This window comes from Hyperolius riggenbachi, chromosome 3, assembly GCF_040937935.1.
Source record: "Hyperolius riggenbachi isolate aHypRig1 chromosome 3, aHypRig1.pri, whole genome shotgun sequence".
NCBI classification, from domain to species: domain Eukaryota; kingdom Metazoa; phylum Chordata; class Amphibia; order Anura; family Hyperoliidae; genus Hyperolius; species Hyperolius riggenbachi.
Genome location: NC_090648.1, coordinates 59129922 through 59150676, shown reverse-complemented (window position 1 = coordinate 59150676; position 20755 = coordinate 59129922). Strand labels below are relative to the sequence as shown.

The 20755-nt window shown below is 44.2% G+C and overlaps 1 protein-coding gene across 1 annotated transcript in view; it reads left to right on the top strand.

Annotated features, from left to right (window-relative positions):
* LOC137562129 (zinc finger protein 850-like) overlaps positions 1–20755 on the top strand; it is an 82107-nt gene that overhangs the window by 47706 nt on the left and 13646 nt on the right. The window contains exon 5 of the mRNA XM_068273460.1: positions 10213–10884. Within this exon, the coding sequence (XP_068129561.1) occupies positions 10213–10884 (672 nt within the window). The remainder of the gene's footprint in view (positions 1–10212; positions 10885–20755) is intronic.

The window sequence follows — 20755 nt, the reverse complement described above, 5'->3', positions numbered from 1 at the left end:
TACAGGAGGTCCAGAGCGATCTGTTCCTGAAATTGAAGGAAAGATCCTGTTCTCCCAGCCTTACTGTAGAGAACAAAGCTGTTGTAAACTGCCAATTGAATTAGATAAAAAGACACTTTCTTATACCAGCGTCTTGTTTTCTGGGAAATTAAAAAGGGCGCTAACCTCTGGTCATTGAAGTCCACCCCTCCCATGTTGACATTATATTCGTGGACGACAAGGGGCTTTTCAATAACCTCAGTTGCCCGTTGAATTTGGACTGTCGTGTCTGTGTGAATGGTGGACAGAAATTAAACATCCCTCTTGTCCCTCCATTTCACCGCTAGCAAATCGTCAGTACGCAAGGTAGCCTTCTGCCCCCATTCAAGTCTGGTGGTAACGAGCCGTTGGGGGAAGCCCTGGCGACTAGGCCGCACAGTGCCACAGCATCGGATTCCTTCTAACTTTAAGTGCTGATAGAGGGCCACACTTGTGTAATAGTTGTCCACATAAAGATGGTACCCCTTCTGGAACAAGGGTGACACCAAGTCCCACACAACCTTTCCACTGCTCCCCAGGTAGTCAGGGCATCCGACCGGCTCCAATTTTGAGTCTTTTCCCTCATAGACCCTAAAACGACATGTATAGCCTGTGGCCCTTTCACAGAGCTTATACAGTTTCACCCCATACCGGGCACGCTTGCTTGGGATGTACTGTTTGATGCCAAGGCGCCCGGTAAAGCGTAAGAGGGACTCGTCTACACAGATGTTCTGTTCAGATGTTCTGCATCTGCAAATGTTGATGACAGGTGGTCTATGAGGGGCTGAATTTTGTGGAGCCGGTCATAAGCAGGGTGGTCCTTTTTATGACTGGTTTTGTCATCATTGAAGTGCAGGAAGCGCAGGATGGACTCAAATCGTGTCCTGGACATGGCAGCAGGGTACAAGGGAACATGATGTACTGGGTTCGTAGACCAATACGACCGCAATACATTCTGTTTCATTAGTCCCAAGTGAAGGATAAGGGCCAAAAAGATTTTAAGTTCGGAAACTTGGACTGGTTTCCACCGGAAAGGCTGGGCATAGCTGCTATCCGGGTTCTCGGTGATGAATTGTGTGGCTTTACGGTTGGTCTCAACCACAATTAAGTCCAAGAGAACCTGGGTGATGAACAGCTGCAAAAAGTCTAGGGCCATTCCTAGATGAGCTGTCGCCACCTGGACTCCAGACTGGGCAGTGAAAGGGGGCACTACGGGTGCGGCGGAATCAGGGGATTGCCAATCTGGATTTGCCAGCACCTCTGGGAGTCTATGGGTACTACGGGCCCGTCTTCTTCTTGGTGGCTGCGATGGGGGTACTACTGCACGTGCCACTGTACCAGTTTCAACTTCCATGCTGGCGCTCACCACTTCACCAGGGTCTACGGAAGTACTGGTACTAAGTCCAGGAGATGCTGCGCTGCTGGTGCCTGCCTCACCAAGAAAACTCTCATCAGCGCTAGCACCACCCTGCTGCCCTTGAGGCGGATCCTGCGCCACCTGCGGTCTAACGACATGGGGTCTGGTATGCCTGGCTCTAGCCGGGACCAAAACCTCGTCATCACTTTTGGTCAGAGAACCACTGCTTTCCACAGGTTCAAATTCGGACCCGGGTGATTCATCGGCTGAGTCTTCCCAAACGCTCTCATCCGACTGGTCCATGTACCTGTATACCTCCTCATCGGAAATCCCCCTTCTTGCCATTGTGGTCTGCTAAATTTATGGGGTTTTCCTCCGAGACTACCCAGAAAAAAAGAGCAGCTACCTAGGAAAGGGGAGTATTTGAGAGGTAGAAAGCTGTGGTCACTGAGTTTTGATAAAAAAAAAAATCTAAACTGATCTTTACAGCGCTACAGCTAGTGTACAGTGTTTTTGCAGTGATCAGAAAAAAAAATCTGTCACTACAGTGGGGCGGCTGAACGCAAGTGCGGGTGAATAATCAGGCCTGAACGGGTAAACACTGCGTTTTTAGTGGAGCCTACACTAAGGTGACCCTAATGTACTGCTATAGATCTGTCCGATCAGGAATGATCACTAGATACTATATAGTACCAATGCTGATTAGCGACAGTGATGGAGCTAATCGGCGACTAATCGGTGAATGCGGTGCAGTGGGCTGGGCACTAACTGACCCTAACAAAGGGGACTAGCTAACTGGCCTAACTGCTAACACTAGTGATACTAAAAAAGTGTCAGTTTTCACTGATCACTGTTTTTAGATCACTAGGATAGTAACAGGGGGATGATCTGGGGTGGGGGTGGTGGGAAGTGGGGTCTCAGAGGCAATCAAACAATCACGAGACAATCAAAGTTGATCACGGGACAATCAAATACAATTACAGCACAATCGAATCCAATCACCGCACAATCAAATCTGATGCACTCGGAAGGTGGAGGGGGTGGTGGTGGTGGTGGGGGGGGTTGGTGGGAAGTGGGGTCTCAGAGGCAATCAAACAATCACAGGACAATCGAAGCAGATCACGGGACAATCAAATACAATTGCAGCACAATCGAATACAATCACAGCACAGTCAAATACAATGCACTCGGAAGGTGATTAGGGGGGTCTGAGGGCGATTTGAGGGGGTGGGGGGTTGATCAGGAGCCCGCACGGGGCAGACTGAGTCCTGATCTGATGAGAGGCAGACACAGGGGGTTACTGATCGAAGATCAGTTAGTGATTGCTGGGGAGGACAGATGTAAACAATGCACAGGGGATGTAATCAGGAGGGGGGTCTGAGGGCAATCGAGGGTCTGGGAAGGTGATCGGTTGCCCCCGCAGGGCAGTTAGGGTCTCCTCTGATGGGTGGAGGTGCTGAGGGGTGATGGACAGGTGATAGACAGGTGATCAGAGGGGGATCAGAGGGGGATGAGGGGGTAAGCAAGCTGTATACAGAAGTATACAGTATATAGGGGGGTAGTCTGGGATGGGGTCTGGGGGTGATCTAAAGGTAGGGGGGGGATCAGGGGTGATTAGGAGGCAGTTAGGGACCTAATCTAGGGGATAGCGTCGATAGTTAGTGACAGGTGGGGGAGGTGGGGGTTTTAGAGGGGTGCAAGGGTGCTGGCAGGGGTCTGCTGGGGTGATTAGGGGGGATCTGAAGGCTGGGGTGGGAGATCAGGGGGGCTGTGTGAAAAAAAAAATGTGTGGTGTATACTCACTAGTGCTTCCTCCTCGCTGGTGGTCTCTGGAACAAAGAGACCACGAGGCGAGGAGGAAGCGTGTATAAAGCACTTTGTTTATCTAACAAAGTGCCTTATACACTTTAATTGGGCGAATTTGTGTATTCCTCCGCCCGCGGCGCTGCTAATTGGACGGCGGGCTGGAGGCTAAATGCCCGGCCATCGATCCCCAGTGGAGGATCGCGTCATGGATGACGCGATCGCTGCGTAGATGCCCCTAAAAGGACCGCCACCTCTGCGCGTTAGCCGGTCCTTAGGGCTTCCACTTTCCGACCACCCCTGTGCAGTGGGCGGTCGTTAAGTGGTTAATAGGTCCTGATATCACTTCGGGTGGGCTCATCTCTTGTGGTAGTGCATGTGATTAGCTGCAGAACCAGCTCGTTTTTCCCTGTCTCCTGCCACCGCTGCTGCTGTGCGGCAAGGGAGCTTGTGTTTGGGGTTACAGTGTAGCATTTGGACTATAAGATGCATGGACTTTCCCCCCCACACTTTTGGGGGAGAAAAAGTGTGTCTTATAGTCTGAAAAATACGGTACATACGGTACATACATTGAAAACGTACTGCTCTTAAACCAAAAATCATGGACAAAAAAAAACCCCAAGAGGTTAATTAAATGCAGAGTGTTATTCATTGCTGGCATTAGACACAGCTCCCCAGTGGACAAAAGAGTAAGAATTTGTAACACTGTAAAGCAGGGAACACACTAGGCAGAAACACCAGGGTTGCGGGAAACACAACGAAAACACACGTAGAGCAAGTCAATGAGCCGCATGAAAAAACTTGTACACTTGCATTCTGCAATGTGCATTTTTAAAAATGCTGGTTTTGTTGCATATTTTTCAAAAACTCATCAAAAATGCACATAATAAATGTCAATGGTGATGCAGAGGTATTGCGTTTTAGTGTATTTTATATGCATTTTATATGTGTTTTTCATGTGTTTTTATATGTGTTTAAAAAAAAACAAGTTTGATGATTTATTTATGCTTCCTGTTGACTTCCTAGTGATATGCATTCAAAAACGCATATGCATATTTGATTTTTTATATTCAGATCTAAAAAGTGTATTTCTGATTCACCATATTCACAGGAGAACTTCAAATTAACCACTTTATCATTGAAGCTTCCAATAAATATCTCTAAGGATATCATATCTAGGGATGCTCGGAAAATTCCGCGGAATTATGAATTCCGTGATTCAAGCCGGAATTAGGTTAATTCCGGTATTCGGAACCATCCATCCTCTTATGTCATGCAGTAGGGAATTGCAGATTTTCAAAAAGCATGCTTATATACCATAGCTGGGATTTGAACCCAGGACGCAGTGTGTAGTAGGCATCTGTCTTAACCTCTAGACCATGAACCACACTCAGGGCCAGGCTGAGGCAGGTGCTGGGTTCAAATCCCAGCTATGGTATATAAGCTGTTTTGAAAATCTGCAATTCCCTACTGCATGACATAAGAGGATGGATGGATGAGAGAGAGAGAGAGATTTTAAAAAAAAATTTCCGACGGAATTTCCGTATACCGCGGAATTCCGCAGAACTGGTCCGGAATACCGCCGGAATGAAAAGGAAGCGGAATTTCGGATCGGCGGTATGCGGAATTACCGCGGAATGGGAAATAGCAATTCCGAGCATGCCTGATCATATCCCCTTTCCACATAAACAAAATATAATTGATACATCTTTTCCATATAATTAATTCCCTTCCTTGTTCCCTATAAACGAATTTCTCCTCCCACAGAGCCATATATAAATTCGCCATGCTAGGAGCAAACTTAGCCCTCATGGCTACGCCCACTTTCTGAATGTAATACTCCCCCCCGAACCAAAAATAATTATGTTCTAAAGCAAATATGGTACATCTAACAATAAACAATATTTGTCTGTACTCCAAAAGGCCATCCTCCATCAAAAATTGCTCAATAGCCTTTAAATCTTCCCCATGCGGTATGACCGTATAAAGTGAAGTTACATCTGCAGTAACTATGACTGGTGGTTCTTCAAAGCATAAATCCTGATGAATAAATTGTAAGGCTGTTTAAGGGCTGGTGCACACCAAGCGGCTTTTTGGGCGTTTTCAGATCCGCTTGCGGCTTCGGATCTGCTTGGTCAATGTATCTCAATGGGGTGGTGCACACCAAAGCGGGAGGCGTTTTGCAGAAACGAAAAATGCCGGGGTGAGGCATTTTTTGGATTTCGGATGCGTTTCAGCCTCAATGTTAAGTATAGGAAAAACGCAAACCGCTCTGAAAAACGGCACTTCAGAGCGGTTTGCCAGGCGTTTTTTGTTACAGTAGCTGTTCAGTACCAGCTTTACTGTAACAATACATGAAATCTACTACACCAAAAACGCTTCCCAAAACCACAAAATGCTAGCTGAAACGCTACAGAAAAATAAGAAAAAGCGTTTCAATATCTGCTAGCATTTTGCGGATCTGCAAGCGGGTTTTGGTGTGCACCAGGCCTTAGGTGAGAGCCTGTTAGGTTAGGCCTGTAATTGTATTATTATCATTATGGGGATATGGATGGGGTGCAGATATGAATTAGACCATTAGATGGCAGTAGACTAGGAAGAAGAGTTGCTATAGGGTATGGTTTTCTTCTTCTTTTCATTTTTCTTTTTATTGTTTTTTTAAGTTGCTGTAGTATAGATGAGGAAAGTCAAATGAAATTATGATTTGTTTTTGTAAATAAAGTGCCAGAAAAAAATCTACCAGAGGTCCATGGAGCAGCGCAGAGTTAGAGCATTTTCCGTGCGCTCCATGCGTATAAGCTGAAGGAAGTAAATTATTTACCTTCCATGCGCTACAAGCGGCGGAAGTACTTTGACGTAGCAGCGGAAGTGACGCCGCCTTGACATGCGTATTGGAGAGCCATGTCCGAGGCGGCTAATCCGGAGACGGTAAATCTATTTAAGACACCGTATTGTGACCATTCGGTAAGCATGCCCCTGATGACGCCATAGCAAAACTAGTCGGGCTTACGAATGGTAGATGGAAAGATGGCACTTTATGACCTTGTGAAGCGCTATTGTACACTGTGGGTACCTGTTACAAGGGCCCGGATGTGAGTATTGTACCTGTTTTTAGAGAAGCAATAAAAGGTGAAGCATTTTAAACGGAGTACACTTAGATGTGTTTCTGGTTATTGTTGTTTCATGCTGAGGATTAATTCTGCTGCATAAGGAGAGCTGGATCCTTGGGGAGGACAAGGAAGAAACAGTGATCGTTGGATGACTAATATATGCGAATAGACCTTATAATTTGTGTCTTTCTTCTAATTGGTAAGCTTGCACTTTGAAGGGTGTCTGGTGATGGATTTGGTAATCTGATATTCTGCTCAGCGCTGAAGTTAAGGAGAATATTGATCAGATATTCTGCAAGATGTCGGGTCCTTATGGTTGATCGGGTGAGCAGAGGTAACGGCAAGCAATATCAGGACTAGCGTCGAAAATCCCAGTGCTTTTTCCCAAGTGTATAAATGTACATGTGTGCATTTATACATAACCTGTCCTCTGTGCCCATCCATCATCAGAATCCACTGCTCTTCCATTAGCGGTAATCACGCTGCCGGCGCATAACACGTGGTGTCGTCGGGGCAGCAGATGCAACAGACTCAGGGTGATTTCCCCAGAGAGTTCATGCTGAAATTGATTGGGAATCAGCCTCCACTGTATGGGCAGCTGACAGATCTCTCTCTAATCAGATTCAATCAGAGAGAGATTTGTCTTTTGATCGAGTCTGCCCATCATCACTAGATGTATAGCTACCTTAAGATAAACATTCATTACATGCTGGGGAAACTCTCGTATCTGAATGCAAAATAAAAATTTGCATTTTTTAAAACAAAAGGTATTTGCAATTATTCAAATTGGAATAAGCATAGGATTTTTTCTCATGATGCATCACTCCTAAATATACAAATCATCCTTTGTTGTCCCTGTAAGCTAAACACACCTCCAGAACCACAACCACTGAAATGCAATGATGTGTCTGCTTGTTAATTGTACAGAGCCACAATAATCCAACATGCATACAGACTGTTTCTGATTGGTTGACTCTGCTGCAGACATTTTGAAACCAGATATCACAAGACACATTTGAAGGAGTCTTGGACACCAATCTGTACATAGGTCTGAGCTGTTTTGGTGGCATAAGGAAGGTTTTGATAAACTATTGGAAAGGTGTGTTTAAGTGTTTTTGATGATCAATATGTGATATGCTTTTGGTTTTTCCATAGTAACAACTGAAAGTGAATACCTATTGAAAACCTAAGGCACTTTTAATTCAATGGAAATGCCAGTATTTATAAAAACAAACAAATAAAAAAAGATAATTGCCATAAACACAGATCAGTGCTGCACAAAGCGTTTTGCATTCTAAGATTAACAATTTGTTTTTACTTTTATGATTTCCAATGCTGACATTAGGCACAAATTATTCTTTAGTGGAACCTTGACTGCAAAACTCTCTGTACTGTTGAAGGAGCTGTTATGACTTAACCTTCTAGAAATTCTCATCTTTCTACTCAAGCAGTTAGCTGCACATGGGAAGAGTGTTTGTTATTTTCAATATCTGGAATAATTCAATGTCTAGTGTCAAACTTTCATATTGCTTGTTTTATTAACACACAGAAACAAAGCAATTAATGTGCAACTAAAGTGTGAAGAATATGGAGGCTGCCATATTAAATGCATTTAAACAATACCACGTGCCTGGCAGCCCTGCTGTTGTATTTGAACAAAGTATTGTGCATGCATAGAACACTGAGAATGTCCATAATTTACTGACCTCTGTATTGTGGTTACATCTGTTGTTAGAAGAAGAAGAAACTCTAACTTTGATCAGCTCCTTCCATTTTCCTTTTGTTCCTATTGTGAAATGTTAATGAAGTTATCACCTTGCTGGGTGGGGGTTAATTTAAATAAAGAGGTCTTGAAACTGCCCTTTATTCCCACTGTAAACACACCTTTTGTTGATCACAATAAACCATTTTTAACCAATGGACAACAACCTCATTGTAGTCAATAGAGGAGAAGTGAACATAAAATGGGTCAGGCCGACGTCAGGTAGCAGAATACCAGAGACTTCCCATGAATAAGAAGCCCCAATACTACATCCTACCAGGTAACTATGACTATTCTGATTTACTCAGCTGCAATATTAGTTTAAAGTCTTAACACATTGCGGTTAGAATTGTATTGTTATTTTTCTTTCTTTATCTTGTATTTTTAAGATGAATTATGTTAATAAGTTTGATATTACATAAACTAGTAAATGTGTATAATTGGGTTACACATGTGTGGGTTTCATACAGTGCAAAAGTGCACCTGTTACAAGGAAAACATTAAAACTAGTGGTAGGCCTGGGCTATACTTTTTGTATGTGGTTAATTTCTTATTAACAGAAGCTCTTTACATCAACTTTGTTTAATTACAAATACATGTAATGTTTTAGAAGAGAGGCATAACAATCTCAAATATTGGAGGGCAGTAGCCAAAAAGGACTAAAGGCTGACAGGCAAGAGATAATACAGAAGGAGAGGGATAAAGATGAGTGGTGAGAAGGCACAGTACTCAGAGTCAGTTTTACTGCATGAAAACAATCATTATATTTTGGCCATGAAGACTTCCCTTTATAACATAAAGAATACCTGATGGTACAGAAAAATGAATGGTATAAGTGTGTGTGGGGAGGTGCTAAGATGCTTGCCTCATCTCCCTTATGCCAGCATCCCCACCCATTGTGCAATAAAAGGCCTTGCTCTGTAACCATGGATAGCACGGTCAGCGCTCTTTGATCCAGACATACTACACTGTGCATGCACAGTAGCCTTGTGACTGTGTTCCCCGCTTCTCTCCTTCCATGTGCGCATGCAGGGAGCACAGTTACAAGGCTGCTGACCTGACATACTGTGCATATGCAGCATAGTCTGTTTACTTCAAAGGGTGCCAACCAAGCATAAATGAACAAGGCCTTTTACTATGCAATGGAGGGGGATGCTGGCACAGGGGAGGTGCAGTAAGCAACTGCATACTTCTCCACACTCACATATAGCTGTTACATTTTTCTGTACCAGCTCAGCTCAGGAATCCTATAGGTGATGACGATATTGAGTGATGCTTACATGCTGCAGCTCTGATTTCTTAGGAAAATGAAAATTAATGTATTTCTGAATACAGTATACAGCATGTGCAGTAGGTGGATATTTTTGGAACAAATTAGTCAAATTGCATTTTTCTTAGATTACAATTTTGCAGTGTAATTCTTGTGAATGACGGTATAATGTGAAACAAGTAGCATTATGGATTATTATGTGCTAATTTCAAGTGCCTTAAAGGAAAAAGGAAACCTGAACTGAATCTAAAAAAAGAGTTTAACTTACCTCAGGCTTCTACTAGCCCACTGCAGCCGCCCTGTGCCCGCGCCTGGAAAATCTGATCCTCCAGGACCCCACAGTGACTCAATTTCATTTTCGGGTGACTGATGGTCACTGCGCATGCGCAGTCCTGGTTGTGCACATCCTCGATCATGCACCTGTCACTGGAAGTATCCTGCACATGTACAGTACAGGATTTTCTTGTTTCTGTGCATGCGCAGGATGCTCCAGGTGATGGGAGCGTGATCGAGGACACGTGCAGCCAGGGCTGTTCAGGCACAGTAACCATCAACCGGCTATGTCGCCAAAAACAAAACTGAGTCACTGCGGGGGACCGGAGGATTGGTTTGTTTCGATGTGGGCACAGGACAGCTTCGGAAGCCCGGTAGAAGCTCCAGATTAGTTTAATTATTATTGTTTTAAAAAATTCAGTTTAGGTTTACTTTAAAAGGGATTATCGTCTCATGTATAGTTTTATGACAGACCTATTTTTTTTTAATATGCTAAGAAAAACAAAAATTTGCTTTCCTAATATGCTGTAAGAGCTTCTGGGAATATAGTAACAATAATTTTTAATATCTTCAATTGCAGGTGCAAAAGGTATCTCCAGCAGCACATGATGAGTCACAGAGGAGACAATCCACATCACTGCTCAGAGTGTGAGAAAAGCTTCACTTATCAATCAGAGTTTATTACTCGCCAGAGGCATCACACCGGGGAGAGGCTGTTTTTCTGTTCAGAGTGTGAAAAACATTTCACTCATGAGTCAAAACTTAAAGTACACCAGAGGATCCACACCGGAGAGAAGCCGTTTTCTTGTTCTGAATGTCAAAAATGTTTCAGTCAGAAGCAACACCTAATGGCTCATCAGAGGATTCATACTGGAGAGAAGCATTTTTCCTGCTCAGATTGTGACAAATCCTTCAGTTACAAGTCAAACCTTACAAAGCATCGGAGGATTCATACTGGAGAGAAGCCTTTTTCCTGCTCTGAATGTCAGAAATGCTTTGCCATAAAATCATCTCTCATTTCACACCAACGCATTCACACAGGAGAAAAGCCCTTTAAATGTACAGAATGTAATAAAAGTTTCTCAAGGAAGGGATATCTTACTCAGCATGAGAGAATTCACACAGGAGAAAAGCCATTTAAATGTACAGAATGTGATCAATGTTTTTCACTTAAGGAATATCTTACTCAGCATCAGAGAACTCACACAGGAGAAAAGCCATTTAGTTGCCCAGAATGTAACAAGAGCTTCTCACAACAGTCACATCTCAGAAGTCATAAGAAGATACATGAGCGAGTGGATGTGAGCCTGTAAACTGTGCTTTAATGAACATTTTGCTGTAGCATGACAGGGTTGTGATGTTTGATAAGTAGAAAAGATGCAGTCACATGTGTGATTTGGGGGTTGATGCAAAAAGCTGCAGTAATATTGCTGTACACAGACAGTGCAAATTATTTTTGGTGACACAGACAGTGCACAGCAATATTACCATTACCACCGGCAGCAGGTTACCGTGAGTTCTGTTATTTGTATGACCCGTGGTACTCAGGTAACAGGAGCATTGCTATGGTAAGAACATTAGTAATAGTTGTTATTGTGGCAATGCGAGCAGTACTCGAGCACCACAGGTTGCGCTAATAGCAAAACTCGCAGTAACTTGCTGCCGGTAGTAATGCTAATATTGCCATGCATTGTCTGCAAACAGAAATATTACCACATCTTCATGCACCCATAAGAAGCTTAAGGCCGGGTTTCCACTGCTGCGAATCCCGGCCGATTCCCCGCCCACTAATTCGGATGGATTACAGCAGCCTACAGAAGTCTATGAGACCATCCGAATTCGTGGCCGAGGAAAAATCTGAGGCCCTGCAGCATAATTTCGTCCGTAGCTGTCCGAATCCCATAGCCGTGCATAGCGCGGCTAGAGGGATTCGGCTGCGAGAGGCAGCAGCTGTGCCGGCATCGCGTCTCGCAAGACGCATGCCTCCGCACAAATGGAAACTTAGCCTTAGCCACCATCACAGACAGAACACAGGAAAGACAGAAAGTACATTATTTTTGGTGATGCATTAAGGCAATCACAAATGAAGGGAACTGTGATCAGCTGGTACATGGAAACCTGGAAATTTGTTAACTTCTTCCAGACAGACGTAGGTGGAATCTACGTCCAGGAGGTGGCGCTGCGGGCCTGACTGGACATAGACTCAACGTCCCATTAACCACGCGTCCCTGCCATTACCACCGAGCTCTGCGCTTTAACCCTGCCGCAATTCGCTCGCCCTGCCGTCTCTATGACGGCAGAGCACTGCGAGCTGGTCAGGAGCAGTTTTCATTGGCTCCTGGCTCTGTCATCACTGTAAGCCAATCCCATTGGCTTACATTGATTGACAGAGTCAGGAGCCAATGAAAGCGGCTCCTGACCGGCGCACAGCGCTCTGCCGTCATAGAGACGGCAGAGAGAGCAGCCTGCGGCGGGCACAGAATGGCATGACTGGCGGGAGCGGTGAATTTCTGAGGCAATTCGAAAAGAAGCAGCGTTTTACTGTACCAGCAGCTTCTGGACCTTAAGGTGGCAGAGGCTGCTGGTACCAAAATGGTTAAAGTATACATTTACATTATGTGCATAATGGACTGTAATAATAGAAGGCTACCCATTTTATCAGTGTGTCATGTAGTATTAGGTTTATGATCTGTAACTTGCCCTTGCAATCAATTGTTAACTTTGATGGAAAGTGATTATACATATTTTTATTTCTAGATTTGCATGAATGTGTGTTTATCATTGGGGTTTAGATAAATGATGTCAAGCTGAAGTTGACATAGTCTTTGAAGCCCTGATTGACTAACGGTGGTGGGATATTTGAAATCTTGCATATGTTTTGATTTGTTGTATATGTATTATATGCTCATTGATGAAGGTGGTTATGTGATTTAAGCTTGTTTTAATAAAAACTGTAAATTCTTTAATATTTTTTGTGTGTTGGAAATATTGTTTGAATTGTTATTCTGTAATATGTATCTTTAGTTTGATTGCCTCTGCATCTTCTAAACTAGCACAGTAGCACTCAGCCAAGTAACATTATCTGATTTATTCAATCAGCAGAACATACAGAAAGACTAGCTCAGTGGACCTGAGAAAGGGAATAAAGCTCAAAATATAGTGTCAATCTACAGTGGCTTGCAAAAGTATTCAGCCCCCTTGAAGTTTTCCACATTTTGTCACATTACTGCCACAAACATGAATCAATTTGATTGGAATTCCGTGTGAAAGACCAATACAAAGTGGTGTACACGTGAGAAGTGGAACGAAACTCATACATGATTCCAAACATTTTTTACAAATCAATAACTGCAAAGTGGGGTGTGCGTAATTATTCGGCCCCCTGAGTCAATACTTTGTAGAACCACCTTTTGCTGCGATTACAGCTGCCAGTCTTTTAGGGTATGTCTCTACCAGCTTTGCAAATCTAGAGACTGAAATCCTTGCCCATTCTTCTTTGCAGAACAGCTCCACCTCAGTCAGATTAGATGGGCAGCGTTTGTGAACAGCAGTTTTCAGATCTTGCCACAAATTCTCGATTGGATTTAGATCTGGACTTTGACTGGTCCATTCTAACACATGGATATGTTTTGTTTTAAACCATGCCATTGTTGCCCTGGCTTTATGTTTAGGGTCATTGTCCTGCTGGAAGGTGAACCTTCACCCCTGTGTCAAGTCTTTTGCAGACTCCAAGAGGTTTTCTTCCAAGATTGCCCTGTATTTGGCTCCATCCATCTTCCCATCAACTCGGACCAGCTTCCCTGTCCCTGCTGAAGAGAAGCACCACCAGAGTATGATGCTGCCACCATCATATTTGACAGTGGGGATGGTGTGTTCTGAGTGATGTGCAGTGTTAGTTTTCCACCACACATAGCGTTTTGCATTTTGGCCAAAAAGTTCCATTTTGGTCTCATCTGACCAGAGCACCTTCTTCCACATGTTTTCTGTGTCCCCCACATGGCTTGTGGCAAACTGCAAACGGGACTTCTTATGCTTTTCTGTTAACAATGGCTTTCTTCTTGCCACTCTTCCATGAAGGCCAACTTTGTGCAGTGCATGACTAATAGTTGTCCTATGGACAGATTCTCCCACCTGAGCTGTAGATCTCTGCAGCTCGTCCAGTCACCATGGGCCTCTTGACTGCATTTCTGATCAGTGCTCTCCTTGTTTGGCCTGTGAGTTTAGGTGTATGGCCTTGTCTTGGTAGGTTTACAGTTGTGCCATACTCCTTCCATTTCTGAATGATCGCTTGAACAGTGCTCTGTGGGATGTTCAAGGCTTTGGAAATCTTTTAGTAGCCTAAGCATGCTTTAAATTTCTCAATAACTTTATCCCTGACCTGTCTTGTGTGTTCTTTGGACTTCATGGTGTTGTTGCTTCCAATATTCTCTTAGACAACCTTTGAGGCCCTCACAGAGCAGCTGTATTTGTACTGACATTAGATTACACACAGGTGCACTATATTTAGTCATTAGCACCCATCAGGCAATGTCTATAGGCAACTGACTGCACTCAGATCAAAGGGGGCCGAATAACTACGCACACCCCACTTTGCAGTTATTTATTTGTAAAAAATGTTTGGAATTATGTATGATTTTCGTTCCACTTCTCATGTGTACACCACTTTGTATTGGTCTTTCATGTGAAATTTCAATAAAATTGATTCATGTTTGTGGCAGTAATGTGACAAAATGTGGAAAACTTCAAGGGGGCTGAATACTTTTGCAAGCCACTGTACATGTCAAACTCCAGCCCGCAGGCCAAATCTGGCCCTCAGAGCCATTAAATTTGGCCCTCAAGTGGTTTCCCGACTTTGCATTATGTTTGGCCCACTCTAGACCACCAGGGAAGCAATATTGGAGGTGAAGCCCTAGAACACAAGGGAAGCCATAAGGGAGAGGTTTGGGGAAAGCACTAAACACTAGGTAACTGTATAGGGGAGGGTGGGGGCCTCTAGACACCAGGGAAAAGTATAGAGGAAGGAGGACCACTAGACCCCTGGGAACTTTATAAATGAGAAATGTGGCCAGCAGACATTGAGGTTGGCCCGTGACTAGGTTCCCGTGTACAATTTTGACCCACTTTGTATTTGAGTTTGACACCCCTGATTTAAAGTGACAACAGATTTTTTTTAAAGGACGACTGGGGTGACATGTGACATATTGAGATAGACATGTGTATGTACATTGCCAAGCACAGGAATTACCATTCTGTGTTCCTTTTTTTCTTACTCTACCTGAAAGAGATAAACGTCAGTTATGAAAGTGACAATTTCTGTTAGGGTGGGGACTGGGACGGACTATAGAGTAACCCTTACTGATAAGGAATTACAGCCATAAAACATTGACCTGTCAGTAAATGGCTTCTGAGAGCAGGAAAGAGATAAAAAGGATCAATAGTTAATGGATTTGAGCCCTGGAATATTTCAATGCCTGTGTCATTGAGCAGAGTCAATGAAACAGTAGCAACTTAAAAACTAGATTTAAATATAAACTAAAACTGTGAGATATCTAAACAAAAGTCATTTTTAGGAGTAGGAGGATAGGTACAATTGTTTATCTAATTTTCACCTCGGATGCCCTTTACATTCAGTAAAATGACAACATTTACAGCTGGTTTAGAGGGATCAATTAACTTATTTATTGGATGTGGGACTGGGAGTAACGTGGAGCAGCAAACATGGGCTGGAATATACAAACTGCATGGTGCAGATGGTGTACATGAAGCATGACATGATTTTTAGGTGGCGGGGAAGTTTGGGTGCTGCCATATGTGCTCATGTTAATTGTCATGATTAGCGGCCACAGCTGGAAATTTGAGCACCTGAGGTGCCTGATAAAACATTAGGGATGTCCATTATACAAACTGGGGATATGCAGCACCCAAAATTGCCTGCACCTCTGGCACCCTCTGTGGTAGTGGGCACCAGCTATAGCCGTAGTTAGGTTAACAATAAATGGAGTGTGGACATCAACAGAGATTGTAGCAGGTTGGGTGGTTAGGCATAATTGTGGGGGGTGGTTAGGGTTAGGCATTACTTGGAGGTTGGTTAAGGTTAAGCACCAGTTGTCGGTTAGTTAAGTTAAGGACCACTGTTGCAAAAATCGGCCAAAATACTGTACATGTAAACACAAACTAGTAAGAAGTATGTTTCTTCCAGAGGAAAATTAACCATAAATAACTTTTCTCCCATGTTGCTGTCACTTGCAGTAAGTAGTAGAAATCTGACAGAACCAACAGGTTTTCAACTAGTCCATCTCCTCATGGGGGATCCTCAGGGTTTTATTTACAAAAGCACTTAGTTAATGGGAGTTGCTCTGTTCAACTGCCAAAAAAGTGTGCAGCGAGCAGGGAAGCTGGTCAGCATCATTGTATAAAACCTTCTCAGGGAATGTCTTTATAAAGAATAAGAGCTTTGCTGAGAATCCCCCAAGAGTCCATGGGCTAGTCCAAAACCTGTCAGTTCTGTCAGATTTCTACTACCGACTCTAAATGACAACAACATAGGAAAAAAATAATTTACGGCTCATTTTTCCCTGGAAGAAAAATACTTCTTATTTGTATATATTTACACGCATTTTAAATGTTATAATTTTTTATGATAGTGTCCCTTTAAGACATTGGATGGGGGGGGGGGGGGTTAGGGTTCAGCACCCATAGAGGAAGTGCTCAAGTCAGAATGCAGTAAGATTAGGTAATAGTAAAATATTAGTAAAATGATTGATATATTTTAATCTTATAATTACATAGGGCATTTAAAAGAAAAAGAGGTGTGTGCTCAAACCAGGTATCACCTGACTTATATACTGTCTGCTAAAAATGTCTAGACAAATTTAAATGGCACAGCAAATGCATATTACATCCACTTGCCAGAATGTGAAGGGTCTTAAGCTAACTCAGTGCTATGCCCTGCAGGAGGCTCTCACAAAAGTATTTTCAATTATTTTCATTTATTTTTAACAGGGACACTGTGTGTAGGCCTCCCATGCCCCAAGAAATGGGTGGCAGCACTGACAGAACCCTGAGCACTTACACCACTCAGAAGTGCAGCAACTGCACCCTGGAGGGAGCAGATAACAGCAGATAGCTCACCTGCAGGCTTGGCCAACACATGGGGGGCACCATCCACATTGCCTCCCTCCCCAAAGAAAATATTTCCTACCTTGTAGCGAATTGCTACTAGCTGCAAAAGTATGCAAGATACGTGACCTGGGAACATCATTACCAAACTATGGGCGGAAGATGCAGGCAGCCCCCACCAGGGGAGCCTTCTACACCTCCCCCACCCCCACACACCATCACTACAAGTAGGAAGAGCTGCTAAACTTCACTCAAAAGAAAAAAAAGAGGTATGTGCTCAAACCAGGTAACACCTGACTTACAGTATATACTGGACACCAAAATATCTGTTGACATAAAAATTGCAAATTAAATGCATATTGCATCCACTCAACAAGTGTACCATGTGTAGGCCTCCCATGCCTCCCAAAAATGGGGGCAGTGTTGACAGCACCCCAAGCATTGCCACCACTCAGGAGTGCAGAAACTGCACCGCAGGGAGAGGGGGAGCTTAGAACAGCACTTAGCCCACCCTCAGGCTTGGCCATCAGCCAGGGGGACCATCCACCAGGACTGATGCTTCAATCAAGGCAAAAGGGGCCCCCAAGCATCTGTCTCCCCTTAAAAAAATAAATTTGTCGGACCATGGGCTGCTGGATATCATGGTGTGTAGTGACTTCGTTTGTGGTGGACTTGGTGAGCGGCAGTGACAGGGAAGCATACCGTATTTTGTACCTGATTCCACACTTGCCTGGTTGCCATGGTTTCTAACTCCTCGCCTTCCTCCTTTCTTTTTGGTGGTAAAACACACTCAATGCGGTTGGCTGCAGCAGTGCTCTCCCAGTCCTAGCAGTTTTGTGACATCATGTCAGTATGTCTATACCTGCATGGAGGGAAGAGGCACCTTGTTGTCAACCTGCGGTACGTGCGTCTAACCAGCAAAAAGAAAGGAGGAAGGTGAGGTGTTGGAAACCATGGCAACAGGCCGTAATGGAAATTAGGTAAAGTATATGCCTCTCTGTCACTGCTGCTCACCAGCACCACTGCAACTTAACTCACTACAATCCATGGTACTCAGCAGCTGTGGCTCGACACATGCACATTTTTAAGGAAAGACAAATGCTTGGGGGGGGGGGCCCTGATGGACTGGGCTGTCATTGGGGACCTTAGCTTAAGCCCCGGGGGCCCCTTAAACTAGCAAGATGCATGATCTGGGACTCCCATGCCCCCAAGAAATGGGGGCAGTGCTGACAGCACCCCGAGCATTGCCACTACTCGGGAGAGCAGACACTACACCCTGGGTGAGAGGGGGAGCAGAGAACTACATATAGCCCACCACCAGGCTTTAGGCTTGGCCACTTCCCGCTGGTGACCATCCACATTGCCCCCCTCAAAGGAAAGATCCCCTACCATGTAGTGAAATTGCAACCAGCTGCAAGAGTATGCTAGATTCATGACCTGGGAGGGACACCAAATGATAGGTGAAGGTGCAGGAAGCCATCAAAGGTCCTGCCACCACTAGGGGATAGGAGTGATTGCAATGTCCAATTTCCTGTAAATATACAAGTGAAATGCCTGATAGCTACTTATCTTGCAGAAAGTACACTGTGCTGTGCTGTATACAAGGGGGGCAGTGGGCGCCAGTGGTGCATGACATTATGAGTGTTTCACTGAGGTATTCCTTGCTTTTTCTGAAGCTAGTGCAAACCTATATACTGTAGGTCTGAGCTGTTTTGGTGACATAAGGAGGTTTTGATAGAATGTTAAAAATGTTTTTTTTTCTAAGTTAGATACTTACTTCAATAAGGGGAAACCTCTGGGTGATCCAGAGGCTTCTCCAATAGAGATAGCCCGAACGGTTCACCGGCGAAAACATAGCAAGTTCGACCCGCCCCCTATACCACATAATTGGGCTAAAGTTTGACCCTCTACATCACAGTCAGCAGACACATGGCAGCCAATCAGGCTGCACTCCCTCCTGGACCCCCGGCCCCCTTATAAAAGGCAGAAGCGTCGGCCATCTTCTAACTCTATCTACTGCCTGCTGCTAGTGAGAGAAGGGAGAGACGTTGGAGAGATAGGGAAAGCATTAGTTAGCTCTTGTTAGCTTGCTCCTTGCTGATATTTGTTGCTAAAAAGCACCCCAAAAAAGATCTTTTGAGAGCTAATGTTCTTGTGATTTGTGTGTGTGTGTGTGTGTGTGTGTGTGTGTGTGTGTGTGTGTGTGTGCCACTTACATTGCATATACAGCCCTGTCTGTTGCAGCTGGCCCTTGCTATACTGTGCCAAGCCCAGCACACTGTATTATTCCAATCAGTGCATACCTTTCACTACATCTGTGACTGCACACTGGTTTATACCAGTCAGTGCATACCTTTCACTACATCTGTGTGACTGCACATTGTTTTATACCAGTCAGTGCATACCTTTCATTGCATCTGTGACTGCACACTGTTTTATACCAGTCAGTGCATACCTTTCACTACATCTGTGGGACTGCACACTGTGTTATACCAGTCAGTGCATACCTTTAACTACACCTGTGACTGCACACTGTTTTATACCAGTCAGTGCATACCTTTCACTACACCTGTGACTGCACACTGTTTTATACCAGTCAGTGCATACCTTTAACTACACCTGTGACTGCACACTGTTTTATACCAGTCAGTGCATACCTTTCACTACACCTGTGACTGCACACTGTTTTATACCAGTCAGTGCATACCTTTCACTGCATCTGTTACTGCACACTGTATTATACCAGTTATAGCATACCTTTCACTGCATCTGTGGCTGCACATTGTATTATACCAGTCAGTGCATACCTTTCACTGCATCTGTGTGACTGCACACTGTATTATACCAGTGAGTGCATACATTTCACTACATATGTGACTGCACATGGTTTTATACCTGTCAGTGCATACCTTTCACTGCATCTGTGTGACTGCACACTGTACTATACCAGTCAGTGCATACCTTTCATTGCATCTGTGTGACTGCAAACTGTATTATACCAGTCAGTGCATACCTTTCATTACATCTGTGACTGCACACTGTTTTATACTAGTTAGTGCATACATTTCACTGCATCTGTGGGACTGCACACTGTTTTATACCAGTCAGTGCATACCTTTCACTGAATCTGTGTGACTGCACACTGTTTTATACCAGTTAGTGCATACCTTTCACTGCATCTGTGTGACTGCACACTGTATTATACCAGTCAGTGCATACCTTTCACTGCATTTGTGTGACTTCACATTGTATTATACCAGTCAGTGCATACCTTTCACTGCATCTCTGTGACTTCACACTGTGTTAGTCCAGTCAGTACATACCTTTCACTGCATCTGTGTGACTGCACATTGTATTAGTCCAGTAAGTGCATACCTTTCACTGCATCTGTGACTGCACATTATATTATACCAGTCAGTGCATACCTTTCACTGCATCTCTGTGACTTCACACTGTATTAGCCCGGTCAGTGCATACTTTTCACTTCGTCCCCAACAATATGGACAAAATAACAGGCAGAGGCAGAGCCAGAGGCAGGCCACCAGGCAGGTCTGTTCGAGGTTGTGGTGTCGTGATTTTGTGCGGCCCTCAACCAAAGTATCCTGGAAGGTTACTGCCTGCTCGAAGACTAAGTCAGCCCCCACACACAGCATCTCTGCCTGCACGCCGTGTGACTGCCTGCCTGAAGACTAAGTCAGTCCCCACACAGGATCTTTGCCTGCCGGCCGCTCCTGACTGCCCCAAGACTAAGTCAGTCCTTACACAGCATCTCTGCCTGCAGGCCGCTTGACTGCATTCTCCACCACCGCCAACAGGGTCCAGAACTCCAGGTGGATTCCTGAATTTTTAAGGCTGCTGCTAGCAGTGGCCACTAACAAAAACAAAAATAATAATCTTTCTGGTGCATGTACATGCCTGCCAAATTTTTCTGGCTGCACTGCGACTGCAACAACAAAACAAAAGGCATGTACATGTGTCAATTCACCTTCGTGATCGTTACCTTGCTGCGGTGAAAGGGCTTGCGTATCACAATGAAGCAATAA